At 39.4% G+C, this 16,481-nt stretch overlaps 1 protein-coding gene across 1 annotated transcript in view; it reads right to left on the reverse strand.

The window, feature by feature from the left end:
- Positions 1–1,805: 1,805 nt before the first annotated feature.
- The window catches only part of RERG (RAS like estrogen regulated growth inhibitor), a 91,396-nt gene continuing 76,720 nt past the window's right edge, over positions 1,806–16,481 (reverse strand). Inside the window, exons 4-5 of the mRNA XM_059472853.1 lie at positions 7,264–7,337; positions 1,806–6,648 (exon numbers count right to left, since the gene is read on the reverse strand). Of these exons, the coding sequence (XP_059328836.1) occupies positions 6,241–6,648; positions 7,264–7,337 (482 nt within the window). The 3' untranslated portion in view covers positions 1,806–6,240. The remainder of the gene's footprint in view (positions 6,649–7,263; positions 7,338–16,481) is intronic.

Genomic DNA, 16,481 nt, shown 5'->3' on the forward strand with positions numbered 1-16,481 from the left:
GTGTATTTTATGTTGTTAATAACACTCATTGCTTTAGAATTATTTCTTTTCCAAAGAAGAGAAATACACCCTGTATGCAAAAGTGAAATAATTCGGATTGAAGTAGATGTAAACTTCTGTATCAGGTTGGAATTGAGCTGAATGTTTACAGGAGTGTGGTTTGGATTGTGTCTGTCCTTAGGAGAGACAAGATTTTTGGATAGCAAGTGTCAGTGTTCAGTATTCTAGCACTGCCTTTGGTGAGGAACTGCAGAACTGCAGAAAACTCTGCACAGAGAAGCCCTAAGAACAAAGAGAAAATTATTTGGACTTTTTTAAACTTAGATTTTAGATTTTTCTCCTTTTCTTTTATTTTTCTCTTTTTTTTTCTTCTCTTCTTTTCCCCTTTTCTGTTTCCTTTCCCCTCTCCTCTTCCCTCCTCTTGATTTTTTGAAAGTTGGATATAAAAAAACCTGGCATCAATTACAAATTCCAGACCTAATGTCTGTTGAACAATAATAATTTTATTTCTTTACAGTTAGATTTGCAAAAAGAACTCCAAGTTATAACCTCAAAATATTCCACTGTTTCTGATTACTTAGTTTGGTCAGATCACCTGTGCACCAGCACTGGTGTATGAAATCTTTAAATTGCTTTTCAGGAAAATGAGAATTCAACCTTTATTTGGATTATGTCCCTCTGGGGTTATTTATTGGGGGTTTTTATTTTTATTTTTTTTTTTTTCATATCAAAAGTTCCATCTGGGTCTCCTTGATATTCTTTGTAGTAACGGCAGCTTTGACCAGGCTAGAGGAAACAGAGTGGAGAGTTTAAATCATGTGTGCTGACAAAGGAGTTAGATAAAAACCCTTATTTTTTACATTACTGACACATCCTGAGTCACCAGAACTTGCTGGATTTTGAAATGAGGTTCTGTAAATTCCTGATACCACATACAATTTAAAAGGAAAGAATGTGCAGGTTTCTTCTGTGCGGTATAATTTGAAGTCTGCCTGTAAATTGTTTTCAATTTTTTCTTTTTTTTATTATTCTGCACGTTAATATTTCATGACAGGCCATGGCTGCTCCTAGTGATGCAGAATATTTCAGTCTGGTTTAGGGCTGGTACTTGACACAGCCATCTGTACTACAATGATGAGAGGTTCCTTTATTGAAAAAACAAAATTATTTCCAACTCTTCAGAGCTGCTGTGTTCAGCGTTACTAATTTATATCCAGAGGCATTTGCAAATATCCATCCTTGTGAGAGCAACCTCTGATAAGTGATACAGCCTCTTTGCCTATGGGTATCAGAGTTTATTGACAACTACCCTTTAAAAAAATCCCAAACAACCAAAGCTCGAAATGACTTTGTTTAATATGCTGGAAACAGCAAAAGACAAATGCTGCTTTGGGGAATCAAGGTGGAAATGAAAGGGATCAGTCCAAAAAGTTCAAACGCCCCTCAAAATATTTGGTTTGTGTGGATTTAGGGTTTCCTGCCAGTCTACTTAAACTGAAAATGGGTAAAACCCTTCAGGTGGATGAGAGGAATTGGCCATTGGGGGTGAGTTTTCATCCCATGCAAACCCCACCAGGGCCAGCAGAGTCCTGCCCCAGCAATCTGCCACCTCTCCTGCTGCATTAACAGCTTTCCCCATGGGCAATGGTGTTTGCAGAAACCATTGTCATTATTAGCTGGCCTCACACCATTTTCACCTCCTGGAAACCTTGCACAGCACTGGACAAGCTGCTGCTTTGTATTTTCATAGCCTGGGGTAATTAGTGCCTGGCATCTGTAAAGGAAATAAAATGCACAACACCGGAGTCTCTAGGATGACACTGTTTTCCTTATATGTTTAATTTTGCTAAGAGCATAAAGGCAGATACATCAAAATGCCAGGAAGCCTCTGTTAATTAAAGCCTCTTTTCCTTTTTCTTCTTAAGATTTGCATATGTATTGAGCCATTAAGGAAAAAGATAAAAGGAACCCCAAGACTGTTTATGCATAGCCTTTATGACTGCAGCTACTTACTGTGCAGGAGACATTATTTTGACTGGAGCAAAATAATGTTCTGTGGCTTGACAGAGCTCAAGGCTGCTTTGTAGTGCTCCAGAGGCAGACAGTGACTGGTGTTGGGAGTTTTCACCCAGGTTTTATGCAGTGCTCTGCCTGTTGTGACATTCTTATACCATTCTTATATCCCCACTCCTGTTCACCATTTGGTTGGCCCAAGTTTGGGGGAAAAAGAATGGATTAAACTCTCCTTTTCAGTGCTGAAGCTTCCTCTGCTACAGCGTAATACCCCTGCTCTGTTTGATTAGTTATCATTCATATAATGTACCTTTCATAAGGTACAAATTATGTACATCCTCCTCAGATTAACAGTGAATTATCATTTAACAGGGACGGAGTTGGCAGCAGGTGAAAAGTTGCCTCTGTCCAAATCACCAGCATAAATCTCCCAGACTTCTTATCCCAGGATTTCACCTCAGAAGCTTGGGATCAAGGTCTGTGTTATTTATTTGGCAGGACAGATTTTGGTGGGTTTCACTGAGGTTAGTTACTTACCCTGTAACTTTTTTCATCAGCCTTGAAATAGTTAGCAAGGACATTTGGAGCTGTGCCTCACTGTAGATGCTGTTTGACTTCTCTATTCCAGGACTAACAGCCAAATTAGTTCAAGTAAAATCAACCAAATTTTTCAGTGCTTATTCTGGTAAAATTCACTGTTTGTTTTCCTTAGATAAAGATTAAATAAGAACCAAATCAGAGCTTTTGAAACTGGCCCCTTAATAGCTGGAAGGAACACTGGAGACATCTAATGGAAGATCAATATGTGAGTTCATTACAGAAAACACTATATTTGTTTTTTCTTTTTTATTTTTTTTCTTATATATTATCTACAAGCACAAGCTTTCATATTTTTAATGTAAAAATGCATACAGATCATTATATATATAAAAATCAACTAGCCTTGTAGCAAACTGCCAGATCCAACTATCCCCAGGTTGGGGACAACCTGTCTGGATCCAGGTGCAAACCCAGTGGCTGATCCTCTCTTCCATCTGTGGATGCACCAAACCCCCAGATACAAAGATTCTTAGAGTTCCAGGGAAGTCTTGGGTCCTGATCCAGGTCTTGCAGCACAGGCATGACTAACTCTTCATCAATTGAAGATAAATATTTTAAAAAACTTCATAAATGACAGCCAACTTGTTGAAGGTAACAAGTATCCCTTTCACCTCTCCTCCTCATTTTTATCTTCTTTCCCATCCTCTCTCTGCAGAAATGGCAGAGGGCAGAGAAATTCAATATTAGTGTCACATACACACACATAAACAGCAGCAGGAGAAACAGAATTAAATCTGCTGATGTCTGCTGCAGAAAGGCTACTGATTGTGGGTTCATGCTGCAATCAGCCCTTTCAATGCTTGGGCAATTTTGGGCTCAATTTGCACATTGTGGGAATATGAAAGATTTACAACATATCCAGTAATAGGTTGCAACATTGTGAGCAACAGTAGATCAAGTTGCATTTAATGCTGTGTAATGCATATCAACAGAAATGGCTTAGAGGGAAACAAATGAATGAGCAATTAATTAAAGAAGTTTGTGTTAGTTTTGGAGGAAGGGTCACAAAATGGCAGCCTCCTTTTTGACCAAGTGTTTCTCTTGTTTGGCAACTTTCAAATTCAGTCCTTGTAAAGGAATGTTACTATTTTTATTTTAGGTTCTTTTTGTAACAAGGGATGTTTGCACAGTGGAACATTTTATTTTCACCAGGGCTTTATAATTTATCTACGCAGATGTTATTAAAGAAGATACAATTTGCTGGAAATCTTTTGGAAAGTATGAGAGCCATAACTTAGCCTCTCCTTCCTTTCAACTCTTCTCGTATGAATACGATTATTTATTTTCTCCTGTCATTCATTTATAACGTTTTTGTATTTTAAATGCAGCTCCAACCTGAACCCCAAGAAAGGATTTTCAGATAAAAGAACAGTTGAGGTTTTCTAAGAGGGATGAACCAATTGCTTAGCACACCAAAGTAAAGACGTGACTATGTTGCCATGGGATTGCAGGTAAGGATTTTGTTTACTTCGTGCACCAGCACTGATTTGAAAGATAACAGAACCTCAGTGCTTTAACTTGCAAATGCTCACTCTGGCTCCTAATGTAGCTAAATTGCTGGCAAGTTCAGTCCCTCAGCTAAAGAATTCTGGTTTGTGAACAGGCACTAGCTCGCTCTTTTACACTTGTGTTGATTCTACAATACTAAAAATGGCAAAACCTCTATTCTTCCTTTTTTGCTTTTTTTTGTATTTTTTTTCTTTTTTAAAAAAGTTAACGATATGATGAGTAGTTTGAGAGCAAGTGTGTCACAGAGGCTTGTTGCAAGAACCCCCTGCCCAGAAGCACACAGCGAAATTTCCATTGCAGTGTGTCCAGCTGATTTACAGCAACACACATGAGGAACAAAATATAGACATTCCAGGACAGTGAAATGAGTATTTACCACCTAGAATACAGAAGCAGAGAAAACAAACAACAGCCCAAATAAAATATACATCTGAATGTGATGTTCTTTGCTGGTTGGGTAAAAGTGAAAGTTTTTTAAAAAAACAAGTACTTTGGTAAAATATCTTTAAGTGAATACTTTTGACAGAAGTTGTAATTTGGAACTTTTCTCTGTTCACACGGATATACAGATCTGCCTCCTCAGCCTGTTCCACCACCTATGTGGCTACCTAGAGCTTTACAAAGTGCTAGCCAGGTAGATTTACTCAGTTTCCCTACATCTGTGGCAATTTGAATTTGACAGGCTTTTGGAGTCACTTCCTCACAAATAACCACATGAAGTACAAAGCAGTGGAGAATAAAGTTGTAAGCAAATGCTCCAAGGGGGATGTTCCTCAAAGGAGAACACTGCTAATTTGTCATCCCAACCCTTGGCTGTGGTTCTACGTGTTGACAGTCTGAGCTGCCCAAAGGGATGCTACACCACTGGTGGGAGACCAGCACAATCTGAATTAAAAGCTTCCAACCTTGGTTCTTGCATCTTTTAGCAGTTAAGAAACCAATTAGACTGGAGGCAAAACTTAAATGAGATGATGAGGGAGAAGGAAAGCACTGGACATCTTTTTATCCCAGGCACCAAAATCTCATAAAATGTATTTCCACTTCAATGTGCCAGATAAAAGTCACAAAAAACCTGCACTGCTCTGAGCCCCAGAGTGCTCCAAGCAGCATCTGGGAATTTAAACAGCTGAAAATTATGGTCTTTTGATATGGTAGAGGCAATTCAGATCTGATTTACATTTGGGCTTAGACTTTAAATACTTGCCTTCCCAAGGATTCGATTCTTCTTCAGTATAAAACAGACTAAGAAGAACTACTTGGATTGAAAAAAAAAGACCAAAAAAAATCTAAAAACTACCCATAGCTACATTAATAGTAATATGATTATTATTTTTTTTTTTCAGTTTGATTTCCCAACTTTACTCTCATTTCCCCAAGCACTTTGAGGGGGAAATGGTGAAATACTGCTGGACTAGATGATTATTTTGGAGAACTCTGCAGTTTCAGAGGAGCTGGAAGAGCAGCTGAACTTTAGCTCTCTTGAAATATGTGTCTAGCTGGCTAAACACTCCAGGAAATAGACCTTTCCTGTATTTTTTGCATACCTTGCTAAGAACATCAACACTCATGGATTTGACAAAAATAACAAGGAAGGAGTGAAAGCATACAATGAGCCAACTCAGAGCTGGTGAAGGTGTCAGGTGAACTTTGTTTCCACACAGCAGCCTCTACACAGACATATTCAGTCCTGGAGAACACCAGTTGTGATGGTTGTTGGTGGACTGAGGGCTGAATCTTACTCTCCAAAGGCTACTGAGCAGCTGTCTGGCTGGAAGTGATGTTTAGGCACTGCCGACTTGCAGGGGATTGGAGCTAGTCATGTAGAAGCAGAAGATTCTCTCTTGGTTGCCAATCCCCACAATTGTCTAGTCATTTGGAGTTCATTTGGTTTGTTGGTTTTTTCCCCCCACATTAGTCAGAAGCAGTGTGGCTAAATACATTTCAAAACAGGAAAACAGTATGATTCCGTGTTACTCCAAAAAGTGGCGGCGTTTGTCTTTTTGTGGTTTTTTTCTTCATTGCAAAGATTCGACCATTTCTCACTAAACTCTGCTTGTCCCATCCCGACTCCAAACTAATACAGTCTAAAACACTTCTCTGGCTTAGGACAGCTCTTTTTTAGCTGCTGATTTTGGTCAGCATCTTGTTAATGGCCTGCTTGACGTGGGTGGTGGAGCTTCTCCTCCGGGTCTTGCCCTGGACCATCTTGCGGCGCCGCACCTCGCGGCACAGCTCGTAGAAGGCCTCCATGATGTTCCCCTCTCCCGTGCAGGCCGAGCACTCGTAAAAAGCGCACGCCAGTTCCGTGGCCAGCTTCTCCCCTTCCTCCGTGCTGACTTGCCTGGAGTGATCCAGGTCTGCTTTGTTGCCCACCAGGATCAGCGTGACGTTTTTGGGCTTTTTGACCTCGTCCAGCAAGTTCTTGAGCGGCAGCATTTCCTCGAAGCTGCCTCTGTCCGTGATGTCGTAAACCAGCACGAAGCCCTCGCCCCATCGCACGTGTCCCTCTTTCTGAATGGCATCCTCCTGTTGGAAGAGACAGAAGAACGCCTCAGGAATTTGATTTATGAAGAAGACAGCAGGTCTTCAGAGAGGTGCTGGCCCTACAAAGCTGTGTGCATCTGCTTTGCTTTATATTTTGCTCACATCACTTTTTTTATCACGTGGCATAGGAGATCTCTTCCACCCAGTGCCACGACCTGCCTAGACCTGTGCAGCATGTTCAGCTGTTATGTTTTAAAAGGGAGACCTGACTATGACAAATCTGCTCTTCACTCTGGTGGGAATCATTGCCTGAAGTTGCCAAGCCCCCTCACTTGACTGTAGAAATAAATGGTGACTTTGTGCCTGCTGGCCAGCCCTTCTTGTTGGGCTGGCCCTGAATAAAAAGGCATGACAGCAAAATAATTTTACCCCCAGAGTAAACCCCTTGACTTGTTTTTTCTTCCAAGCAGGATCCTTGCTTGGAAGAGTGTGGATTCAGCATGGGGGAGGAGAAAGGGGTCCTGCCCCAAGGAAATCTGTGTCCCCAGAGTGGAGCGCACCTGCCAGCCCCTGCACTGCTGCCACCACCACAATTCCCTGCCCTGCTGCACAGCCCAGCCAAGGCACTGGGTAGCAGCAGCACAGGCACCCACGCACCTGGCCAGCTGTGTCTAGTATCTCCATGGAAACCACTTCATCATCAATGGTAGCTTGGTGACGGTATGTCGACTCTAAAATAAGAACACATGTTGTAAAACGTATTAGAAGAACGTGATTTTCTTTTTTTTTATATCTTCCTCACAGATCTCCCAGTGCAAAAGCAGACATGTGACGTGCAGTTTGGCTAAATTTTCTTTGCTGGAGCTCTTCCAGCCCTCCTGGAGCACACTCAAGTCCTATTTTCTGAAACAGCAGCACTTACCTCTCTCTATAGGACACAACCTTTACTTTCCCATGGGTTAGACTGCAAAAGCCTGGTGGATGCTGCAGTCTGCACACAGCGAAAAGGACAGTTTGCTGTGGCAGAGAGCTCTGCAAAGCTGTGTCCCATTTTTCCTGCTTGCTCCCTGGAAAGGCTGCTACCTTTGGAAGACAATACCACAACTCTCAAGGTATCCAGCTCAACAGACTGCCACTGCGTAGCTTGTTGATCAAAACCAGGATGGATTTATATATATATAGCAGATCAAGGAACCCAACCACTAAGCTCAGGCCTTATGCTGTGAAAAAATTACAGACCAGTTAGGTATGTTAGGCATGTGTGTTTTAAACATGCTGAAATCATCACATTCCCCTCTTCTAGCAAGGGATCAAGCAGTGATTTCCCTGTTTATCATTTATAAGGATAACCAGTGGGCATTCAGCATTTACACTATGGAAAAATAGAAACCAACAACTCTATTTACTGTCCCAGGTTTTGGAAGCAAGCAACTAATCAGAAAACTAATAACAAAGCAGCTTGTTTTATCTTAATAAGCTGATAAGCTAAATTTGATAGCATTTGACCTAAAATGTGGAAAACTGCCTGTGCTAACATTCAGATTTATTACTGTTGCTAGCTCACAGATGTCCTATATCAAAAGACAAATATGCTTGCTGTAAAAGTCTGGCCAGTGACTGTGAATGCTTTGCATTGTCAGAGACAGAATTCTTTCATTTGGTGCAAATCTCTTCAATAGGAACAAAGGAAGGAAACTCATTTCTTTAACTTGAACTTCTGCAAGGGCTCCTGTTCTGTGAATGCCTGCTTTAATTATTTACTTAAGAATGTCACCTCCTCACAATCAGGAATATTTCAGTGCTGCAAACAGTCTCTTCCCAAACCAAAAATGTCACTCCCTCCCGGTGCCACCTTAATTGCTTTAACAGCCCAGCTGTCTCCAATAGGGACAAATGGCCAATTTACTTGGGCAGATGGCAGGCAAGCTTGCTGTAGCGTTTCAGGCCATGAAGACTGGCTTGCTTAAAGGCTGTAAATACTCCTTGTGGATGGTTTTTCCAGGGTGTTGAAGGTGTTGCAGTCTCCCTTTGTGATCCTGAGGCTATGCCTACACAGCAGAGTGAGGTATGTCAGAGTCCCTTGGTGGAATGTCATATCTGAGCCTTCCTCACACCCTCCTGGCTCAGCAACTCCCTCAGGGAATGCAGAAAGAGCGGGAAACTCTGTTTTGGTGTTAGAGCTACACCTTCAGCGGGTTATTTCAGTGCTGGTTAGGGATTCCCTGTGTAGTACTCCAAGCTGGAGGTTATTTAGGAACTTGTGCTCTGTTTCTTTGGGGTGAGGATGCTGTGCGGGAGAGATGGCTCTCTGAGTAAGCGGTGTGATTTTAGCTCCTTGCTTGCTAAGGCTGTGCAGTGCTCATTTGCCTTCAACCATCTGGTCCTGCTTGACAAGTGGCTGCTGAGAATTTTTCCACAGAAGCTGAGAAAATGCTCACCCAGCCAGGACTGCAGGATATCTGTGAAATGTCCTCAGGAGGCCGGAAGGGGGTAGCCCATCCAATGAAATTTATGATAATATAATAAATCTATAATATATAATACATAATATATAATATATTATATAAATATATTATATATTATATAAATATAATATATATTATATTAATATATAATATATATTATGAAATATATTATGTTTATATCATATATAATATATAGTATATTATAGAAATATAATAATAGATATATAATTATATAATATTGAAATATTATTTAAAATAATATAATAAAAATTTATAATAAATTCTTGAGATTTATTCTCCCTATGAAATGGGAGAGTAAATCTCAAGGAATAGGCTTTTGCTCACCATGCAAAAGCAGCATGAATCTTAAATGATACTTAGCTTCTCAAAATAGGACTCTGGCAGCACTTTATGTTGCAAGTTTAACTTGCTTTGGCTGCTCTTGTTGGAAAGGAATTTGATCTTGGATGAGTAGCACAGATTTAGGTCAGATTCGTGTAAATAAATCTTCCTAAATGTGTGTCTGCTCCTGTGCTCAGGAATGTGTGGTAGCTGGGTGAATTTTAATGAGGAGTGTAAAACAGCTGGACGTTGAAAGCATTTTTGGTGTAATCACAGACATGGCATCTCCTTCAAGGGAGCAGAAAAATCTGAAGAATTTGGTTGTCTTGTAAATTATGGGCCCTGAAGATGCGAGTTCCAGTCTGCTCACACTGATACCATGGTACATCACAAAAACATTGCCTTGCTTTGGGATTTATTTGTATCATTTTCCTTGTGGCACTGCCTTTTTCTTTTTTTTTTTTTCTTTTTTTTTTTTTCTTTTTTTTCCTTTTCTTTTCCCCCCTTTTTTCCTCCCCTTTTCCCCCCCTTTTCCCCCTTTTTCCCCCTTTTCCCCATTTTTGCCTCTTTTTCCCTTTTCTTCTTTTTTTCCCCCTTTTTCCACTTTTTTCCCTTTTGTCCTTTTTTTCCTTTTTTCTTTTTTCCCTTTTTTCCCCTTTTTTCCTCCTTTTTCCCCCTTTTTCCTCCTTTTTTTCCCTTTTTACCACTTTTTTCCCTTTTTTCCCATTTTTACCCCTTTTTGCCCCTTCCCCCCCCTTTTCCCCTTTTCTTCATTTTTCCCCTTTTGTCCTTTTTTTTCCTTTTTTCATTTTTTTCCCTTTTTTCTTTTTTCCTTTTTTCATTTTTTTCCTTTTTTCCTTTTTTCTTTCCTTTTTTCTTTTTTCTGTTTTTTTCCCTTTCTTTCCACTTTATTTTCCCTTTATTTTTCCCTTTCCCCCCTTTTTTTTCTCCTTTTTTTTTTTTCCCTTTCCCCCTTTTTTCCCTTTTTTTAAAAAATTTTTCCCCTTTTTTTCTTTTTTCTCTTCTTTTCTTTTTTGAGACATGCAGCCAGACAGTAACCACAGGGCTTGAGAAAACTGCTGGACCCCTGACTTAAACAAACCCCTGGCATCACCGGTGTCTGCGTCTCACCCTTGACTCCTATTAGAGTTGATGAAATAAAATAGGTGCTGCTGGATACAGCTTGTGTGAGCTCCCTCCTGGAACAAACTGCACCTCAAAAGTACTGGACAGTCCAGAACTGCTCAGATGCATCCAGGCTGCAAAAGTCTTTTGCTTGCATCATCATGGTTAAGTAGAAAAAGCAAAGTGCAGCACTCTCCCAGCAGCTCCCAAGATGATTTTAGGCAACTTTCTGCACTTCAGACTTTGATTTCCACCAGGTGTTGCCTATTCTACCTCTGGCTGTGTGGCTACACCCCCAGAGGTGGAACAGACACCACAGAGCTGAGCTTTGCTCACAACAAACTCAGTTTGTCAGAGCAGAGTTTGGGAGCTGCTGTGCAGACTGAGCCTGCTTGAATCTGGTGGTGATGTGGAAATTGATTGATTTATTTGCTCTGTTTCAATAGAAATAAGTAAATCTGATCTGCTCTTGCTGTGCTTCCAGTAATTTTCCCAGTAAGAGGCTCAAAGGTGTGATGGGAGTGGCTTTGAAGGCTGACGCCAGATTTCAGAGTGGCTCCTGCTCATAAAGCTGAAATCCCCCAGCACTCCTGCAGTGCAAAGCTCTCCTGGTTCTCATTGTTTGAAAAATTCAAGTTTATTTCAAATAAATTTTGAGCTGTCAAAAGGCCTGAGACACTTGTTGGAAAATGGCAGCACTTGGTTTGGGTTTGAGCCACAATAATTCATTAATTAATGAATTAATCAAATGACCATGGCTGCTGAAAAATTGTGAGAAAAAATATTTTGCAGGGAATAAACCAGCTTCTCTGGGGCTCTGGGTGTTGATAAGCATATTACAAATATCTCTATTCTTCTGAGCAGTATGATTTAAAAAAATACAGGAAAAAACCCTACTTTTTTAGGGAAAACTTTGAAGCCCATTATCCACAGACTGTCTATGGATGAAATATTCAGTCACAGCTTATTCACATCACATCCTGGCACTACTGTGACATTTTAAACAGAGTTTTGGGCTATGAGACTTGGCTGGTCATCTCTCAAACCTTTGTTTTGTCCAGGACTATCCTCTTTTTCTGAGTATATTCGTTCCTGAATATTGTAGTTTGTAGGAAAAAACTGTGGAAATTAATTTCTAGATTTTGAGTTTAATTTGCAGTGATGTAAAAAGTGAACAAGCAATATATATTGGGATATGTCACAGCTCTAGAAGATAATATTTGCATGGAGGTGTTTCTTGGTTTTAGGAGTGGGTAAATCAGCTGAGATGGAGCAACTATAATTTACAGCCAATCTGAAGCCAGCCTGGGCTCTTGATTGCTTTTAAGTACAGAGGGACATGACTTCTCTTTCCATACAGAATTTTAGTTTTGTTTTTTTTTTTTTTTTTTTTTTTTTTTGTCAAGAGAGGTTAGTAAAGCATTTTTGTATGTCCTTGTTTGAAGAAACTTTGGTCTAATGGTGGTTTTCAGCCAGGTGGATCTGAGAAATGCAAGAGATCTGGAGAAAGACCTTTTGTGTCATGATTACATTAGAGTTTTCAGACCAAAAACCTCAGCTAATAGACATGAACTTTAAAATCATGGTTAAAGTCCTGTTGGATAGCAATGTCTAAAAGACTAAAACTCCCCATAATTAGTTCTGTTAACAGAATAAATATTCTTGTTTATTGTTTGGGGTGGTTTTGTTGGTACCTCACTACTCGTTTAGAATCTTTGACACCCATCAGGGGCACCTCTCTGTCACATTTGAGAACCGTGACTTTGACTACTGGGGAAAAAAACACCCCAAAAAATTATTATTAACCCTGGTGTTGTTCTCCCAACCCTTCCTTTACCCAGCCTTGGTGAGGTCTGTCCCCCTCTGCATTTCTCTGCTGCTTCAGGAACTTTTCACATTTTAGGAAGCTTCTGTAAATTGAGTGTATCTTCCTGAAAGCCTCTCCTGCCTTTTTCCTTCCTCAACCCCAGGTTTTCTCAAAGCACAGTGGAGTTTATTTTTCTTGCTTGCCTCTGGCTGTTACGTGTTCCCTCTGTTGTTTACCTTGCAGGAGGGTTTTTATTTTGCCACCAGCAGTGGTTTTACAGTAAGTAAAAACACAGTACCACAGTGTATACCACAGTATAACACAGTTCCTTGTGTATTTAGCACATATTTCTAATGCTAATGCAGCATAACCTCATGTCTCTCTGTTCATTAATATCACAGACCCCTCCAAAGAGAAAAGTTGGGTTATTTGTTAATAATACCATCAAACAAGATGCCATGAATGGCCATTGCATTGTTTTTATCATATGTAAAAGGAGAAAAACTAGTAAAAATAATGTTTTTGAAAGGAAACATTGTGACTGATAATTGGATATGGACTCTTCAATGTTGTACTGTGCATGTGTAGCCCCAAGGAGTCAGGAAATAGGGAAGGAAAAGCTCCAGGAGGTTGAACACTCTGTCACTGTCGTATTTTCTGAAAAATCCCTTCACCAGGATTTCTTCTCCTGGGAAGCTGGGAAGCCTCAGAGAGAAATGAAAACAATAATTATCTGATTGCTTCTCTTGTGTTTTGCTGCTTTGGCAAGTGGTTGGAGATTGTTTATCCAACATGTGAATTGTTGTTATTTAATGACCAATCACGGTCAGGCTGTGTTGGGACTCTGAAAGGAGTCCCGAGTTTTTTATTAGTATCTTGTTAAGCCTTCTGTCTGTATCCTTCCTCTATTCTGTAGTATAGTTTTAGTATAGTATTCTTTCATATAATATAATATAGATCATAAATAATACTCATTTATGGGGGGAAAGGATGCTCCATGGAGCACAAGGACACATGCATCAAAAACCAGCTACTGTAGTGGGGAACATGGAGAACAAATCCAGGAGGAATGAGGCTTGATCAGGCTGCTGCTTAGTCAGCACTTTGGTTTTTATCACATTATCCTATTATTAAGTGGGAAGGTAGTAGATGGCTAGTGTTTACATTGGCTATAAAGTTTTCATCTTAGTATGAGAGGATTTGTTGCATCTCTAGAATTTCCTCTTTTTAGGTAGAACACATGGGCAATATAAACCTAGTCTAGATAAAAACATTTTTTCTTGATGTGTTGATATTTTCAATAAATAATATTTTGGCCTTCAGACAAAAATTGTACAATAGTTTTCTTCAAGAGGACTCTAAAAAAAATTAAAAATGTATTTGTTTTGTTATCTCCTGCTGCATGCAAATAAGATTTTTCTGCTGCATGGGAAGAATGGGTTTCTTTTGGGAAGTGAAGTGGTGCTACTTTTCCTTTCCTATAGGTTCTGTCCTCATTCAAATTTTACTGGGAAAGGCAAAGAAAATGTGGGCAGAACCTGGAAATGAGTTCCTCAAGGCATGCTAAAACCAAACCAATAAAGCCAGAGCAGTGCTAACAAGTAGGGAGTAAGCTCAAAGGTTTAAACAGTTGTTGGTTGTTTTGTTCTGTTGGTTTTTTTGGTTTTTATTTAATTTTCTTGCCAATGCTTGGAAGGGATGTTGGTTCTTGGTATGAAATACAACCCCGACAAATTTAAGCCTGATAAATTTAATGCCTTTTTTGTCTGATTGCAGCAAGAAGTCTTTGTTGGTGAAGCTGAGATTCACCTTATTTCTGACAATAGAAATGAAAACTAACCAGTGAGAATTTTCTCACACCCAAAATAAGTAAAACAAAAAGTCTTCTCTCCTGGGGATGCAGAGGCAAGCACTGGAAAATTCTGCCCATCTGGGAAACATCTCAGAATATGATGAGCACAAAAATAGGGGAGAAATATTTTGCAGCTGTAGCTATAGCAAGAACAGGAACTGCCATTCCTGAGTTTTGCTGTCTGTTGAGCTACTGTAAAAAAGCAGTGTTTTTATTACTGGCATCAGGAATATCTTCATCTTGAGACTCATATGAAAGAAAACAAACCACATTTTCAGATAACTGCTTCCCATGTCATTGTAAGAATCCTCTGTTGCTGCTCTCAATTACAATTTCATCATTTCAAGGCTTTGTTGAGAATTTTAGAAGCCAGAGTTGGTGTTTTAAGGTGCTTTAGGCCATATGAGCCCATTTCCTTAGAAACACCTCAGAGAAACTGGGAATTCTTGCATGGCTCATTGCTATAATACATTCAGTATCAATTCCTCCTGCTGAAGAGCACAGTAAAAATGATACAGCATATTAAATGTACATCAAGTTAAATAATGTTTCTGCTGTTTTGATGTAGGAAAAATATGATCACAGGAAAATGCCTAGGAAGGCAAAACCTAGACTGCTGAGGGCTGAATCCCTTAAGCACCGAGGCAGAAGGAATGAGTAATTTTGTCAATAAAAACCCAGGATGTGAATAGCTGGAGTCTGGCTTGAGAATAAGGCTGTTTCCCAGTGATTTATGAAGTGCCTACACATTTGTCATGGCAGTCCTTCCTCCCAGCCCCAAATGTTGGTTACCATTACACCCCACAGGACCACGTGTCATTGCCAGCCTGTGCTTGGCCAGGCTGGAGTTGTCAGCACGGGTGCTGGGATGAAATGTGCAGAAAGAAAAGTTCTGCAAGGTGGTGGCAGAACTCTCTGCCCTTCTGCTCACTGTAGAAAATGGGTTTTTTCAATTTTTTTTTTTCAAATTTTCCATCATGAGCTGCTTGCAGACTGCACTGTCCTGTGGGGCAGCTGGAAGAGGAGAGACTGACAATCCTTCCAGGGCTGTCAGCCTTTCCACCTGGGGCTGCAGGGGCATCAGTCAATGATTTATAAACCCCTCTTTTGCTCTGGGCTGCTCTGTTCAAGGCTCTGTTTGCTGTCTGGGCAGTTTCTCCCTCAGCTGTGCTGCTGCAGGGTTTCTGTGCCGGAGACAGGCAGTTAAACCTCCAGGAGTGTTGGGGCAAATTTGCTGAGTAAGCCACCAGTCAAGAGAACTGAAAAACCCACAGTGCACAAAGATAATGTTTCTCTAACTTGGGATCTGCAGCAGGGATGGCAAGCCCAGGGATCAGGAGTTTGTGTTCACATGGCATTCCAGCTGTCCAGACAGTGTGTTAGCTGAATAAACCAGACAGCAAAGGCAATCCTGGAGAGCTCTATTTGGACCTGAGCTCTTTATCATGGCTTCAGGGACACAAAGTTGTCCCAGAAAGATAGTTCTTTTATCTTCTCTTGCTAGGATATATTATAATATATAATGACTTATCCTAAATAATATATAATTATTTCTGTATTACAATATTATAATTATGTAAGACTACATAATTATAATTATAATTTATAATATTATAAATATATAATAAATTATAGTGATATTTATTTATATTAGGTATATTATTTATATTTCTATTTTTAAAATAATAAACATATAATTAATTATACTAAATAATGTATATTTATATACTATAATATTATAATTATACAATCTTGTATCACCACATATAATTATAATATTATAATTATAATTTATAATATTATATTGTAGAAGTTTATTTTATTATATCTTAGAAATATATAATAAATTATAATAATTTTATTTATTCATGTTTATATGAAATATACTGTTTATATTTATGTTTATTTAAAATAAGACATATATTAAAAATTATACTAAATAACTATATTCTACTCTTTAGTGAGGTCTTGATTCCCCCAGTTAAATTGTTCCTGGCTCTCAATCATTTTGATGAAAGCCAGTTTGGATATATTCCTGATATATTCCTACTTTTCTCTGCTGTTTGTGTTGTTCATACAGACCTGTATTTATCCTGTGAAAACAAACTCAGGCCAGCATTATTTGCTAGTTTTGCCATATTATTTATATCCTGTATGGGACCTCCACCATTTCCTTGTGATTCCTGAATCTGCTTTGCTAACAGAACCCCCCAGCTATAGATGCGAGCAAAACTGCCCTTCTAATGTAAAAATAATCATCCTTGTAAGAAGTTTTCCAGTGGGA

The sequence above is a fragment of the Ammospiza nelsoni genome, chromosome 5, assembly GCF_027579445.1.
Source record: "Ammospiza nelsoni isolate bAmmNel1 chromosome 5, bAmmNel1.pri, whole genome shotgun sequence".
NCBI lineage: Eukaryota > Metazoa > Chordata > Aves > Passeriformes > Passerellidae > Ammospiza > Ammospiza nelsoni.